This window comes from Corvus moneduloides, chromosome 1 (genome assembly GCF_009650955.1).
Source record: "Corvus moneduloides isolate bCorMon1 chromosome 1, bCorMon1.pri, whole genome shotgun sequence".
NCBI classification, from domain to species: Eukaryota; Metazoa; Chordata; class Aves; order Passeriformes; family Corvidae; genus Corvus; species Corvus moneduloides.
The window spans coordinates 108,963,254-108,980,097 of NC_045476.1; the positions used below are offsets into that span (position 1 = coordinate 108,963,254).

At 39.5% G+C, this 16,844-nt stretch overlaps 1 protein-coding gene across 1 annotated transcript in view; it reads left to right on the forward strand.

Moving 5' to 3' along the window:
• Positions 1–16,844, forward strand: part of SPIRE1 (spire type actin nucleation factor 1) — a 128,161-nt gene that overhangs the window by 94,285 nt on the left and 17,032 nt on the right. Inside the window, 3 exon segments of the mRNA XM_032121519.1 lie at positions 1,937–2,023; positions 2,396–2,525; positions 12,949–13,112. Coding sequence (XP_031977410.1) covers positions 1,937–2,023; positions 2,396–2,525; positions 12,949–13,112 — 381 coding nt within the window.

The window sequence follows — 16,844 nt, forward strand, 5'->3', positions numbered from 1 at the left end:
AGTGTGAACAGAGAGGATAAAAGTTTCCCTTCAGTATCTTTCATGTCAGTATCTTGTTTGGGTGCCAAGTATGAGAAGGTGGATTCTGCCACTGGTGCTCCAGCTCAGGGCTTGTTGGCTTCAAAACATCCACTTTCTTGGCCACCAGCTCCCCATGTATCCTGTGGAAAATCACTTAAGCAAATCCTACATTTCTCCTTTTCCAATAAGATGGTAATACTGATACTAATTATACCCTGGTGGCATTAAGTCAGGGCCTAGAGTGCCCTGAGGTGAAAGGCTCAGAGCCATGTATTATTTATTGACTATTGTCATGCAGAGGGCTGTTCCCCAAGGTTTGAACAGAGATTATCAGTTTACAAAACGGCTGTTCTGATGGTAATAATTCTCAACTTCAGCTATCAACTTTGACATCTGATGAACAGTAGCTCAGGGAAGAGAGACTTCTCATTTCATTAACAATCTTCCAGGGCATGCTGGCCTCAAAAAGTTGCTCAGTCTTTGAACTTAAGAAATCAATCACATCCCTTAAAATAGTATTCTCCTCATCAGGAAATGTCAAATCACTGTTTAGTATAAACCTTTTCCATTTTAATTTTTCTGCACTATTTTTAAGCAGATGATGCATGTTGCAGAGTTTAGCAGCTTGTTGTTCTTTGCCAAGCAACATGAAATTCACTCTTAGGAAACTAAGGAGGGTGGAACAAATAGAGTTTGGACTGTGTCTGGGGTAGGATATCTCCAGAAGGAGTCCTCAGGAAAGCAATTAAATGCTCCCCAGGAGGGACTCTGCATCTGATTTCTCAGAGGTAAAGGGATGAATCTTCTTGGGGAGGCTGTCACTTAGCCTCAGCCTGGAAACAGGGCATGCCTGAGGTGAGCAGAGCTTGTATGGAAGCTGCATGGCATTGGTGAAGTTCAATTAGGGATCATATTCAGGTGACCTTATGGACATTTAAACCCCTTTTTGTGATGGCAGTAATCCTTCTTGTTAACAAAAGGGTATGTGATTTGGCAAACCAGACATGTGTCTTTACATAGGTTTTTTGGCTACAGAGTTTGTGTGAGTAGAGTCCCACAAAAAAAAAAAAAAAAAAAAAAGGCAACTGACCCTTAAAAAAGAAAAAAGAATCTGAAATATGGGACACTTGGTCTAAGCAATATAGTGTCATAGTGTCATGGAAATTTCTGTCACATTGGAGGATAGGGCTGATAGCCAGCTACTGTGTAGTAAGAGGAGGTGGCAGAAGGATATATATGACGTAGGATGATCTCTTACGCCTGACAGTGTGCTTGGGCACTCTGCTCTATGAAGTCTGAACCTGGCAGTTGTTTCTTTTTAAGCAAATCCATACACTTATTCCCAGCTTACAATTTGTACATTCTTCGTATGATAGGAAAACTTCCATTCCCTTCTTTAAATCCTGTACATATAGTGAATTGATGACTCTTCCCTGTGATGTCTTGTATATGGTCTTACATCTAAATGAGGTATCAGAGAAAGAAATGTCTGTGTCTCTGGAGAAAACCAAACAAAAAAGCAAACAACCCCCACCCAGCCCCTCTTCTACAGAAATATGGGATTTACACCGAGGAAATGTACTTCTCCCATAGACACAATTGCAGCCTTGACGTTTGATTTCATCACTTCAAAATCCTAAATATTGCTGCTTAAAGCTGCTGCAGTTGGAGTTATTTTGCAGCTATCAGCAAAGCTGAAAAGCTGCTACATACTTTTTTTGCTTGCCTGTGCTCTGCATATGGATTGTTGCTCTGCTTAGGACTGGTGAGGTTTTACGTCTGGTGCAGGTATCAGAACACAGCAGCTCTGTCAGGCTTGTTGTGAGTTTTCAATTTATCTCATCTGCATGAATACCAATGTGGAACAAAGCTGTATATATATATACATATATATATTTCACTTTCTCTTTTCCAGGTCAACGGTGACATCCCACCTCGATTAAAAAAGAGTGCCCATGAAATAATCCTGGATTTCATCCGATCGCGACCTCCATTAAATCCTGTATGTAATCCAGTGGGCTTCATTCCTAACAAAACAGTGTCTTTTTAAAGCATGTTTGGTTCCAACAAATATGTAAATACGATATTTTCTGCCTGGGCTTTCAAAAATGTTGTCTTCTGTATATAGAACAGGATCCCTTAAAAGAACAGTGTGTAACATGTTGCACATACCAATTAACAGCTGTTATTGCCAGCAGCCCTTTATCTCTGGAAATCATGATGCATATAACCCTCTTTCAATTTATGTTGAGGTTTGAAACTGAGTGCATGTAAAATCACATCACAGCATTCCACATTTTTTTCCAAAAAAGTGTGAAATCTTCTTTCAAGGAAGCACTTCTTAATGTAAATACGATTGTCTCTGTATCCCAAGGCCTCAGCAAGGAAACTGAAACCAACGCCACCACGGCCCCGCAGCCTCCATGAAAGGATCCTGGAGGAGATCAAGGCAGAGAGGAAGTTACGTCCAGTCTCCCCTGATGAGATAAGGCGTAGCAGGCTGGGTAAGCACGTGGCCAGTTTTTACCTGCAGCATCCACAGAAAACTTCCCACATAAGAAGCAGCAATTGTAGCCACATCTGTGCAGATGTCATGGAAGACAAAATTACTCCTTCAGAAGAAGAAAGAACCTACAGCCTTTTCTAGGGCTATGCAATCTTTGTGCTTAGTTATATTTTAAAATATGAAACTGAATGGTTCAGCTTGATTCCATTCAAGTTTTTAGTGTAAGTATTAGGTAAATGGAATGGTATTGTGTTGCTTGTTGCACATGACAGTTAATGTTAGATTTGCTCAGAATGGAACAGGTATTGCTTGTCTCTAGTGCAGTATACCTTGCCTATCTGCAAGTACTCTTTACATGTCGATTTTTAATTAATTTATTCTCTTTGTTCCCTGTTGTTAGCATCATCAGCTTCTTTTTTTAATTTAAAATTTGCTTTTATTTTGTTTACTGAATCTGTTGCATTTATTTTGAATCTAAGTCTTTGTTTCCTTTTCCAAGTTATGGAAAATGTGTTTGTAGGTCTTTTTATGGGAAAATAATTTGACTTCTCTGAAAAGCATTTCATTTCTGCGGTGTAGTTTCAGCAAACCACTATGAAATGATACCAGTACTATGCTATGCACCAGTTTGCATTAGTTCAGTGGTTCTGATGGCAGCAGCATGACAAATACAGTCCTACATAGTGACTTAGATTGCTTTAAGAGTACTGTATTTATCTGTATCAGAAAAACTGAAGTAGCTGAATTTTTAAAGAGCAAATGTCAAGTCTTATGGCTGAAAAGCGTGGAAAAAATCTGCATACATACTCTCTGTCACCGCCTTTTGAAAGATATTTGTGCTTGCCACATGTGCTCAAAGGCACTGGCCCAGATTCAAGTGGATTGTGACAACCCATTGTCTCTGAAGAAAACAATTTCATCAGTCTTGCTTTGTTGCATTGTTTTTGAAGTGCTTGATGGAGTTTGGGGAATGCTTGGGTGTGTTAGTAAGAGCACGATGCTTTGAATATTGTTTTTTGGCCTTCCAGTTTCTGGTCTGGATTCAGTTGATGTTTGCTGTAGCAATTAACATTTCTCACAGGCCTAGACTTCTTTCCAAATGTAGGAAGCTTATAAAAATACGGAACGATTCCTTACTTTTCTTTCAAACATTCAGTTTCAGTGTTTTAAATGGTCTCCTTCTGGGAACTGTCATGTTGTCTCAAGGGCAGCAAACTTGATCTAATGAATCTTTACCATTTCTAACTGATATAAATGGCATCAAGGCCAGTTAGTAAACAGTTTCTAAAACTGATATTAAATTTTGAATCACTACTGCTTAGGACTTCTGGACTGATTTCAAGGCATTGCCTCTGGTGAGGGATACCTGTCTTCCATTAATTCTTCACTTTTTTTAAAAGCATTAAATTTCTGTGTTTTGGAATTGGGTAATTCCTCTTAAATCCAGTGAATTGACTGGATAAATGCCGTATTAATGGAGGTGTAAAAGTGGATGCATGCAAGCTTTTTTCCAGGTATGTATTAACTGCTGGTATGAAGAACTAAAAAGACCAAAGGCCTTTAAGACAATTTTCCTTATGTTGACATTTAAGGTTTTGTTCTTTCTCACAAGTGGAATGATTGTTACACCCAAAGTTCCTTTTAAAAAAGAATGTGCTTGTGCAGATTGGGAATAGAGTAATGTTAGTGGCATTCAGTGTGGCACAAATAGATCTGCCATACAGTTTAAATGACCACTGAATGTAATTTAGTGTAACAACATGTAGGGTAATGAGGCTTAAGGATTATAAATCTAAGTAGAAACACCATGTGGAACACTTGCACCATCTGGACAGAAATGTTTGTTGCTGTTAAAAAGGAGAAAAAAACCAGCACATTACAGTGATGTATTCAGGAGCATAAGGTGTGTTTCACTTGTCCCAGAGTTACTCCTTTTTGCTCAGTTTATACAGTCAGGAGCACAACTGCACTTGACTTTTGGGGTGAGTGAGGGCTCTACTCTTGCTGCTCCTCCTCTGTGGTAAGAGTGTACCTATGGCATGTGCTCCCCAGCAGCCACAGACTTTGTCCCTCTGCTCTACACAACACATGGTACAGGTAAGATTTTCTCTACCGTGGCCGGTCTCAATCTACAGCTTCTTTGGAAATGGGGTTGAACTGCCCTCACAAAGGGGGAGGTCTGAGTAGAGGAGCTGGACTGAGCTTTCAAATGACTTCATAAAATCATCAGTGTGAGCCATCAAGACAAGCACAGCCTTGAGGTACATGTCCTTTTAATTAAAAGCATGGATTTGTGACTCAAGCAAGTGGAGCTAATGGAGCTTGGAGAAAATTTTGTTTCATGTTCAGGTTTTATCAATACTTCAGCATCAGGTGATAAACACCCTTATGCTTTAAGAAGTATTTGCCTTTATGCTAAGTTTGGACAGAAATTTAGATACTGTTTCTGTAGCTGTTACCTGTGGATGATGTCTAGTTAATGAATGCAGAAAAAATTCCCTGACTCCCAAATTTAGCTCTGAGTCAGCCACCTACTGCATGTACCAGTTTAAATTATTCTCATGAGCAAAACTTGTCCCAGTACAACCTTTTTATAAACATCTTTTAGGGCAGTGGTATGTGTGTCTGACAGGCCCTTTCTAGCAGCTTGCAGGTTTATCACCTGTCAAGTAAGACACATAAGCTGATTTCAGTTTTGATGCACTTTTGCACATTCTTGTCACTGGGCTTGGCCTGCTTATCTGGATTAGCGCATGGAAGTTTTGTTTTCAGTTGAAGGATATTTTGAGGGTCTGCTCTCTGAATACACTGTTTAATTGGAAATACAGCTAGGTCTTTACAGAAATGAAGAACATCTGACCACTTTCTTATCTAACAATAAAATTATCAGAGGCCCAGGAAGAAGAGAATAATATTACAGATGCATTCTAAAGGCTAAGTGCACCTAAGGTTTTTAAAAAGAACAGGAATCAGCACAAATCAGATTTTGTTTGGCCTTTTTTTCCATCCTCTTCAAGAAAACTACTGCTCAAGCTTAGCTTGGGTGTCTCTCTTTATTAGTTTAATTATAATCATTGCAGATTATGCTTAAAAAAATTAGAAATATCTTTATTTCAGGTCACTGAAACTTGTGTGAAATGTGGCTTTGTGCTTTCAATTTTTTTTTCAGCTCTTTCTCTCCTCTCTCTCTCTCTTTCTCTTTTCCCTGTTCCTCTTTCATTGTGATTTTATTTTAAAATATTGAATTTTTCAGATATTTGTCTCTCGGTTTGATATTTGATTTATTGAATTCCAAATATCTTAATTTACTAGTAATATAATTGCTCTGTTTGCGAGTCCTGTTTATGCTGCTGTAGTTTTCAGACTTTGAGCTTTACTACAGTAAAGCAGTAGTACGTCTGACACATTTTGGATTTAAACAAGAGAGTCCAAAATGTCTCAAGTGGAGTTAATATTTTGTTTTCATTATCCCTCTGCTTTTCTAATAGCTGAATCATTTTCTTTTTTTGTTGTGTTTGTTTCTTTTTTTACAGCAATGCGGCCACTTAGCATGTCTTACAGTTTTGACTTGTCAGGTAAAACGTGCTACACCATTTACGCCATTTAACCACTGATGTGGTTCATGTGCTTATTGTGAAATTTGTTCCGTCTGTTTGTTGAATTCCCATCTAAGAAAGAAACTTGAAGGGATTCTTCCAAGATATGGTCAGTGAAAATAAAAAATTTAGATGAATTAGTTATTAATACTTATATTTTCCTTGCCATAAAAGGATGCCTTGGTACAGGAAACATCTGCATTTCACCTGAAATACAAAGTGTATTCATCAGAGTGCTGAAATTCTGCTTAAATAAATAACCAGAACTATTCCAGATTTGTAAAAGGATTGCAGAATACAGCATCACCTTCAAGTCTGATTTATTTATTTATAAATCTGACTTTTGTGTCTTTGCACTCACTTTTTGACTAGCCCATCTTTTGCAGTACTTCATTTCTCACCAGGATCCTAAAACTAGCTTTGAACTCATCTACCTTTCTAGATTAAATTAAATATACCTATGTATATTAATCTAGAAAGAAACTGTCAGTTCTACAGTGTCTTTACAGTGAAAGCTTCATAAGCTATGAAATCAAAGACATTCACTAACAAAAAGGCTAAACCTTCCTTCTTTACTCATTAGCAAAAGAAGGTTTGCTGGTAATAGCTGGTGCAGAGGATTCAACAGGTGACCCTTCATCAACTATCTAGTATCAATTTTCACATTTCCTCTGGGGAGCCATTAGTAAGGGCATGCAGCAACTGTATGAACCTGTTCCTCTTTGGAGACAGCAATGTCAGACAGCCTGGTAGCCAGAAAATAAATTCATTCCTTCCTCATTATGCACTAACTTTCCAGGATGCTCAGGCCCAAAATTTCCAGCGTTGATGTTGGAAATAATCAACATCAGCCTCAAAGCTTTGTCAGCAGAGGAGATAGCTAGCTCTTACCTAATTTCCCCTAGGTGACTCCTAAAGAAGTCTCCAAATCATTCTCTTTGTACTACCTCCCCTCCTTCGAGTTACATGTAGAAACATCTCATCTGGGACTTTTGCAGAGTTCACATCCTCAGTTTTTTCATGCATCCTTTAGCCTTCTCTGGTTATTTTCCCCACAGAAAGGCATCATCTGACTGAAATGCTGGCATATTGTGAACTAGAAAGACCATATAAAAGTTTTTGATTACTATAACTTAAAAAATACAGCAGTTACGTAATACAGGAACACAGTTCACAGGTGAAATATCTGTGAACGTGGCTCCCTGTTCTGACTGAGCCAAGGAAACAGCTTGCCACTGTTGTGAGGGGAGGAGGGACTATCACTGCTTAGGCTCCCCTCTAAGCATGTGATTTTCCCCCTTCTCTGTGCCACTCCTGCTCATTTATTCACAAGAGGACCTTGTTAAACTCATGTAACCAGGAGCAAACACTAAATTTTTTTTTTGCCAGGTTGTTTTTCTGCTCTTTTAGTGATTTAAACCTGCCTACTGTCTCATCAGAGGATCACAGCTGGCTGAGGAGGGCAGCTGATGAGCATGGGTGAAAGGGAGGAAGGAACAGGCTCTGCCATCAGAGACGGTGACAAGCTGTTAATGCAGCTCAAGCCTTTTTGTGAAACCTTACACTCGTGGTGTATGGTACTGCTACTACAGCTGTCTGCTGGGATTCAAATTACGTATGTACATGGCATCATATTTTACTTCACTGAAAGCTGCATGGTCCCCAGGGCCTCAGATAGCAGCGTAAACAGGCAAACTTGAGTTTTCAAAGAGTATTGCTACTTTCAGATATGCCAAAAGTTCCTTCAGTTTTAAGGAAATAAAACCGAATATGCCAATGGCCAGCTAAATGGAAATGTTCAGATCTGTCCTTCTGCCTGTGTTGGTCTGTTTCTTCTTTTGCCTTTTAGTTCTAAGAATTCTGAGACATCCTCATTTGTTTAAATCCAAACAATATTTTGTAATCCATTAATTCATAACCATAATATTTTGATTTTGAAGAAGTAGCTTTAACAATCTGTACTGTACTTGGATTTGTTGGTTTTGACTGACCACTGAAGAACTCTTCCTGGTTTCTTTATCCATCTCCCAAATGTGATTGGTTTTGCATTTTCAAGTCATGTGGTTCTCAGCAAGTAGCATCATATGGCGTGACCGAGTGATCTGATAAAGTGTCCTTAGAAGTAAATTCGGGATGATTAAAAGATTCCAGTTAGGTAGATGTGAGACACTAGATGAGCAGTACAAGCGAATTAGTTGGGTTGGGATATTGATTGTAAGCAGATAAGCAGTAATTTTGGACACTGTTGCTTTGTGTGCTTTTACTTTTTTCATTATTTTAGAGGCAGAGAGGCTGTACTGTGCTTTCATCACTGTTTGCACACACTTGCTTTTTCACTGCTTTCATTGCTCTCTGCTTGATGGAATTGCTGTCACAAAATACCCACAAACCAGCTGAAAAAGAGACGGGTTTCCTGCTAAGTGCTAAAGGACCGGTGCAGGTTTATATTATTCATACTGCCTGCTATGGGGAGGATGCAGAATCCTGAGAAGACTTTTGCTGGCACCGAGCTAGTGTAGTTGGTGTGTCACAGGGCCCAGCTCCACGTATCTGCCTGCTGTTCTTCTGAAGAGGAGAGGAGGGGCTCCTGGGGTCTCCTTTTACACTGCTTTTTCCTTCTGGTAGAATAGAAGGAGCAAGTGGGAGCCACCTGTAGTGAGTTACCTGAGAGGTACTCAGATAACAGCTAGGGACCAGGGCAGTCATTGCCCACTTCGTCTAATAGAAAAATAGCTGAAAAGTAGCTTCATTTCAATGCCATGCTGAATGCAGCTCAAAAGATGTGTCATTCCCACTCTTAACACTCAAGTTCTTACGTCAAAGGTGTGTGCATTGCTGCTTTGAAGTTGTTATTTCAGAAACAGTTTGTACATTTTGGCGGAAAGGGGGAACTGGGAGGTGTGCAGGGAGAGAAGAAAAAGGAAACTGAAACGTTTAACACCAAATTTCATGGGGATTATTACTTATAGATTATGTCTGCCTCAGACCAGTGGGAGGAAAAGATGCAAACACAGCAAAAGACTGATTTATTAGTTCTCAGGTTTGAATTCAGCATCTGAAGTCCACTGAAAGGAACACATCTCTGTTACCTTTATTCATCATGTAATATTTCCCAATATGTTATCAACCAGCAAAAAGCAAACTTATATTAATTCTGCAATTCCATTTTAGCCTTCTTTTAATCTCAGTGTAAAAAATTATAATCCTGAGGAGTACATTTTCTGTATAGAACAAAATTCAGGTTTCTGTCATCACTCTTGGCCAAGGAGAGCTGGTTAGGAAGCAGACAGCATATGGTTACATGACTGCTGAGGTTTGCATGTAATTTTTTGTGGTCTGCTTAATTCCTTGTTTCACAGGAGACATAATCTTACATGCAAATAAAGGCACATTTCATATTATCCTACGGTGGGGTTTTTCTGTCTCCCCTTTCCTGAGGCTGGTCAGGGAAGCCCAATGCAACGATCAAGTAATCAAATCAAGACCTTGCCTTCTTTCATTTGCTTGTTGTAATGACAGCTTAGAGAAAAACTCCAAAGAAACCAAACACATTCATCCAATTTGCAGGTACTGTTCACTGTACTTGCTGCCTGAAAACAGAGAAATGACACTCCCCCAGTGTGTCTGACTCTCTAATAAATTCTTAACCCCAGGCTACTACTCACACAAGCATTCTTAAATATCATTGGAATCATCTTCAGAACATTACATGTTCTGTGAACCTAGAGATTGTAAACTATTATCCATTTTTTAAAAAATAAATTTAGGTTTTGTTTCTAAGAATTGTCCATTGATTTTTTCCATCATGTTCATATTTATAAGATTTAGTCTATTTGTTGTTTCTGACTTGTTTATCCTGATTAATTTTATCTTGTTTATGATGATGTACGATTATTTTTGTCACCTGCTAATGTTTCTGTTTCCTGAACAGATCACTAAAATAGCTTAAACAAATTAATCATTTTTTGGTCTATATCTGCTAACAGATTCTGGTTTTAATTTAGGAACAAGGTATTTTTCTTGAAATCTGTTTGTTGAAACTCAAATGTCATGATCTTTTCCTTAAATTATGATAATCCACTTATTCACATGTATCCAGTGCTGTAAGTGCAAGAATGATAAACTGAATTTGATTGCCCAAATGGATTTTATAGATTGGATAGTTTTCTAATTTTAGTCTTTTTTTATTATTATTCTTTTGTACTTGCAAGCTGTAAAAACTCCCTGGTTTTTTTTCTCTAGAGGAAAGAATGGTGATAAATGACATTTCCTACTGAAGAAACCTTGAAAACAAGTACTATGTTGGATTGTCTTCTTGAATCACCTAAAATTTCTTTGATATTTCAAGAAGACTTGAATCAACATATGAGCAACTCAGCAATATGTATGAACAACTCATGTATGCCTGACTTTAAATATATCTGGTTTAGGCTTCATAGATAGTGATTGGCTACATAAATTACATTCAAAATGGACCAGAGATTTCCATTTCTGAGGCCTAAAGAAAATGAGCCTAAATTCCTAGGGGGGGAAAAAAAAAAAGCCAGCAAACAAACAAACAAAAACCACCAAAAACCAATTTATGATGTGAAAACATGTTTTATCACCTGCCACAGGGGATGTCTGGTGGTGTCCCCCCTTTTTCCTTTTCCCAGGCTTATTGTGTGTTTTACTTTTTGGCAGGAAGGCAATGCTGTTGGCCTTCCCATTGTTTATTCTGCCAGTGAGTCCAGCAGTGCTTACAGGCCATTCTTCACGCTCCCTACCATCAGGCAGGGGAGTCCCCACCCAGGAGGGTTAGGGGAGAAGTGGCACCACCTTTGGCTGTTTGTGGGTGGTGCTGGGGCTGCTTCCTTGGACAGTCTGTTCAGGAACCACCTTGTGCCATCCAAAGACAAATCACAGGTTTTTCTCTTGCTCATTTGGGAAACCCAGAACTTCTTCAATCAACTACATGCCAGCTAGGTATGAGGTGTCAAGAAGTGGCATTGGCAGCAGGGAGGGGAGGCAGTTTGGGTTTTGTTTTCCTGCTGTCCCTTTCTGGGATTGCGTTGAGCTGCTATTAGAGCAGGAATGCATTTGATGTGGGGGACACCCATGCTGGACTTACAGAAATCTAGGAGGAAAAAACCCCATGACCTATAAGCCATTGTGGTAGTCAGGACACCCATTAGCAAAGCCTTTGATGATAGGAACTAAGGGTTAGAGAGTCTAAGTCTTTGATTGCGGCTCTTTGTAGGGAGGACCTGAAGGCAGTAATAGCACTTTAGTACACAGATTCATAGGCCTGGAATGTCACCATGGCTTTAATAGCCCAAATAATTGCTTTTTCATATACTCCCAGTTGAAGGTATGATTTATAGAGGAACTATAATGCAGCCCCTCTCCTTTTTAGACCAGTTTCCAGCATTTAACAACAACCTGGATAATTGTTTAAAATACATATTAATTTAACTTATTCCTCTTCTTCATTTATTTAATAGCTGCTGTGGTGACAATGTTGTTAAACAGAGCTGCTGTGGCTGTGTAGTCTGTAGTTTTGATTTACCTGGTGCAAGGATAGCTTTATCCATGCAAATGGTGTTGTAGCAGGAGTGACTGTGTCTGTTTATAGCAGGGCAACTATCTAAGTAACTTCAAATGATGTGTGAGTACTTACACTGTTGGCAGTGTTGGATATCTGGGTGATACCATTTCTCTGTCATAGTCCTCCCAGTAACCTAAGGTACCAGTCACTTGACCTTCTGTCCCTCTTTTCACCATGTATAAAAATGGGAATAATAACTCATCATTACCCTAGCCTTATAATACCTGGAGGTACTTTGTTATTACAAGGCTGGGGAATGAGTCCTGTAATTACATGAGTAGAAAAACACATTTGTAGAAAGACCAGATGCTTAGACATACATACAAATGGGAGATTAAAAGCTTCTCTTCCTTGTCCCTCCAACATAATTTTCTTCAGATTGAAATACTGTACTTTGTACTTTTACAGGGATAAAACTGATTTATCAGACCAAACTCAAAGCTCTCCTAAAATGTCAAAGGCTAGGTCATTATCTTAATGTCTAAAGCTAAGCTAGGCTAAGCACAGCAGACCCATAGCTTACATTATCCAAGATGCTTCTTCATTGCACACTGGCAGAAATCCTGAGTAATATACTCAGTGGAGTTACATCCTTGTAAAAGCCATGTAGATGAAAATAGAGCTGGAGCCTCATGTTTCTGCTGTTCCATGAATGTCTGACCTCACAGACATGTTTTTAATACAAGTGGCCGTGCAAGCCTAAGAGCTGTGCATGTGTTTGATGAACGCTTATTATTTACCTCATTTTCATTCCTTCTCTGTATCCTGCAGAATAAAGTGCAATTCTCTCCTCACAGGAAAAACTGGGTTTACTCCATGCTAAACCTCCTAATTTCTGTGTGGCGTTGTCTTCAGATTCACTGGAAACCCACTTGCCCAGATATGGTTGTGCATTCTTCTGGTCCTTGTTATATAGTTAATTATAGACTGTATGTTGAAGGAAGGGTATTTTTGGGTTTAACACAGGCAGTTTTTTCAAAGTTGATTGGTGTAGGTCTGAGGTTGGGTTTTAGCATTATGCAATGCTGCTTTTTCCACTGCCTTCATTCTTTCATACCGCTTCTGTACTGCAAGCCATTGCCTGCAATTCTCTGAGCAGTGAATCACTAAGACAATTGCACAGATATAACTATCACAAATTTTTTTCCCCCTTTTGTGTGTATTGCCTTAACAGTGAGATTTGAGAAGGCAAAATACATTTCAGGTGCAAACACCAATTGTTCTGTTTCTTTTGGTAGATGTACCGACGCCAGAGGCTGGAAGAAAATTAGTGGATGCCTCTGTAGTGAACGGTGGCCCAGCACCACAAGGAAAGCAGAACGGGGCCACACAAGTGACAGTGCAACGCAAGAGACTCCTTAAGGCTCCCACGTTGGCTGAACTTGACAGCTCAGATTCAGAGGTAAAAAATCAGGACACAACTTGCTTCTCGATTTGTCAGAACTGAGTCTTACTTCTTAGTTTGCTGAACTGATCAGATGAGAAGTGACTGTGCAAATTATAATCCGAATTTTCCATGGCTGCTTTGTCAGCCCACAGAACTTCAAAAATACTAGATCAGATCCCAAAAAGGAGAATATTCTTTTGAAAGGTTAAATGGTAATTTTGGCCTTAAACCCAGTATTTACTTACTTTCCTAAATGCCCAGTATCTGTCCACAGTGTGTTTGTAGCAATTATGCTTTTGGGAATTTAGGAAAGTACGCTGCACCCTTCTGGCATTCATGCAGTAGCTGTCACTAAAGGACTCAGATGTGGGGCCAGCCTGACCATAGCAGCTGTTAAATAAAGAGCAGCAGCTGTGCCAGAGGGGTTGCAGTTTGGTGCAAATGTCAGTGCATTAGTTTGCTATATAAGATTGGGAACTAACACCCCAGAAGTGTTTCACAGATAGGGACAAGCAAATACCACTCGGAGAAATAATTTTAAATCCATCCAATCTAAGTGTAGAGTTAAAGATTTAAAAAAGCATTACAAGGAGAAAACCTTAAAAAGCTTTCTAGCTTCAAAGCTGCATTATATATGATTCTCAGGAAGTACCAACATTACATCCTCAAGAATGAGCTTTGTCTTCTGGACCAGTAGTGTTATTAATTGAGTTTGGACCTTTCTGAAAGTTAAGCTGTCTGGAAAGCTCATGCAGGCAGGCTTTATTCACAGAGGATAATTTTAGCCTGGGGAAAGCAGTCTTCCCTGACTCTTTTTCTCTCTTGCAAATAGGAAAGGAGGGGTTTCCTGACAGGGTGGCTACAAAGGCGTCTAAGCTGAAAGATAGGAGGCTGGGAAGAAATATATGTGGGGAGAAATTTATCTCTTTGCATACTTTCTTGATCTGTGAAAGGTTGGCCCTCTTTGGGGTTATCCTGTGGGTGACATGTGTGGGTGCATAATTTGATACATCTGTTCTAAAAACAGAAGAGATTTGCATTCTGAGATCACTCATCAGTCTTTAAGATTACAATAGAGGCTATATGTGGTTTGTTAATGTGAATGAAGCTGGGCAGGATGCAGGAATACTAAGATCTGTCAGTGAGAGTTGGATCTTACAGCCTGTACCTCCGTGTATCCTGAAGCTTCATGCTATTTCACACAGGAAAATGAGCAGAAGTCAGTAAAAGAAAATTACGTAAAGGGCAATGTGAAATGATTCTTGTAGAAGGGAAAAATAAAATGTCTGATTGTGACTATTGATTAGGAAAGCAAAGTGGTATGGAGCAAGTTCTGGAACATACAGCGAAAGATAAATTGAAAAGAAATCAACCACATCGAGCTGTCACAGAGAACCAATGCTGGACTAGTTTGAGTCAATAGAAATAGCTGGTGAAGCAACTGAGATGATAAAGATGCTCAGCAGAATACTGGTTGGGGCTCAGGAAGAGTGCTAAAGTAGTGAAGATAAACTGAAGGGAGTTTAGCTGGAGTTTTTCAAGGTGGTGAAGGACACAGAACATCTGAAGAGAGTGAAGATTGCTCTGTCCAAATGTTTTATTTCTTTCCTGACTTTTACTTTGTATGTAGCACATAGAACAGTGTGTGTGTTGTTCTGATTGCCTGTAAATGGCTCGGCCACCTCTTTGTCTGCAGTTTGAATTGGGCTTAACCTATTTGGAGTTACTCACTGGGAGTGAAATTCTGACTATGTTGTGCCCTAAATTACAGCCTGGAAATACCTGCACTGCTGAGCTGTGGACCTCCAAATGAGCTGTGATGCAGATGCATTTGCTTCCCACTGCATTCCCTTTGTTCTTTCATCTGTGTTGCAATGCAGGCTATGTCCCAATACTCAGGGTAGCTGGGCAGAGGTGAAAAGCAAGGTCTGATACAGCCCTATGCCCATTTTCTAGCAAGGATGAATACTGTATAAATTGTTCCTTCTTTCTGTCCTTGCTTTTTCTGCATCACCACTAAAATCACAGATTCCAAGGGGCATGGAGCAGGAAGTGCTATTTTGCTTTGTGTGGCTAAGAGAAGTATCAATCTAATAGTGACTTCTGATACAGATTTAAAAATTATATATTCCTAATGAAACTACGTCCATCTGGCCAAAAATCATGTCTGTAATATATTTAAATGTTTTAAGGTAAAGCCTTTAAAGCTGCAGCTTTCTCAGTAACTGTAAAATTCTAATTGTTTGGTACTCTGGAGAAGTGCAGAGTCCTGGATGTTGGGTTGGTCCAACCTCAAGCATAAAATGTCAGATAGTCTACAATATTACGCAACAGTTGCTGCACAGATATGGAGGAATTCATGCAGTGGTTCATCAGGACTTCCTACACAAGATTTCATTCTCAAAAAAAGCCTTCTATGTTTGAGAAATTGTAGGACAGCAATAACATCGTCAGTGCACGTGTTTGTGCACAGAAGTAATTTGAAATGACAAACCCAGAATACTGTTGTCTAAGTAGGATTTTATGTCCAATTTAACTTCCTCCTGGCTTCCATTTTCCCTGTCTTGGTTTATACTTACTATTTTTTATACTTAGCCACTGGCTCCAGCAGTTCATTCTTTAGAATAGCAGAAGAGCTTACTTAGTTCTTCACCTTGGCTCATTAGCTTCTTTGGCAATGGTAAACTCGTCTTCCACTCAGAACAATCTGACTTCAGCAAAGTGAAAAGTTGAGTAGTTCCCTTTGTACAGGGCTGTTCTCCTTCTCAAAATTTAAATGTTTTACTGTAGACTTGTGAACACTGTTGCACCCCTTGTAAAGAGCAGTGCATCCAATTGTCATGCAAGTTCTCCATTGGTCTTTTAAGGCAACCATGCAGCAATATGCAGAGCTGTCTGAGCCAGCTCTATAGGTGAACTGTATTGGTTCCTGCAAATAAAACAGCTGATGTAGCTCAATGTGCTGCTCAAACTTCCTTGCCAGCTTCCCATCACAAGTGTTTTGTGGGGTCACGATTGATATGTTAAAGTGCATATACTGTTTTGGGATGTGAGCTGGTTTGAGACTCCCTGCAGAGTACTGTGTTGTGGCAAATAAGTGGGGACAGTGTCCTCACATACAACACCTACCCTTGAGCTAAGCCTTAAGTACAGATCTCCTGATGGGAATTTGCAGAGGCCTGTGTCCTGTGATGCGTGGTGCTCATTGAGGTGATCCTGCCAGCTTTTCTTTCCCACTTGCTGTTACCAAAGAAGGCAATCTTTCAGCCAGTGGAGGTTTTCAGCTGAGGAAATCTGTGAGAGAGAAGCTCAGCCACTTGCTGGATTTTAGAGCAGGTCACTTTTTTGATCTGTAAATCTTGACAGCCTAAATGATGTTAAGTCTCTTCGGTTGAAAGCATTCACATTAGAGGTAAAGAGCATTCATGCTCACTCCTTAGCACTCTTTGTTTGGGAGACTCCTGTGATGATCTGTGTCTTTGCTGGTATCTCCTGGCTGAAGACAGGTTTTAGGTGACAGCAAAGGATTTAATAATTTGGGTGGCATAAAGCTTTAGATAGCTGAGAGGTTTTTAGTCAAAGCCCATTTCACTTTCCTTCATCTTGCAGGAGTTGTTCTTGGCTGTTGAGAAGAAGAATGCTTACACAGGGAATGAGATTTCTTTTAAATACAGAAGAAAGGAAAAACACACCAGGATTGGGAATAAGAGAACAGTGCAGTCAAATTCAGTTTAATTTCTCTTTACC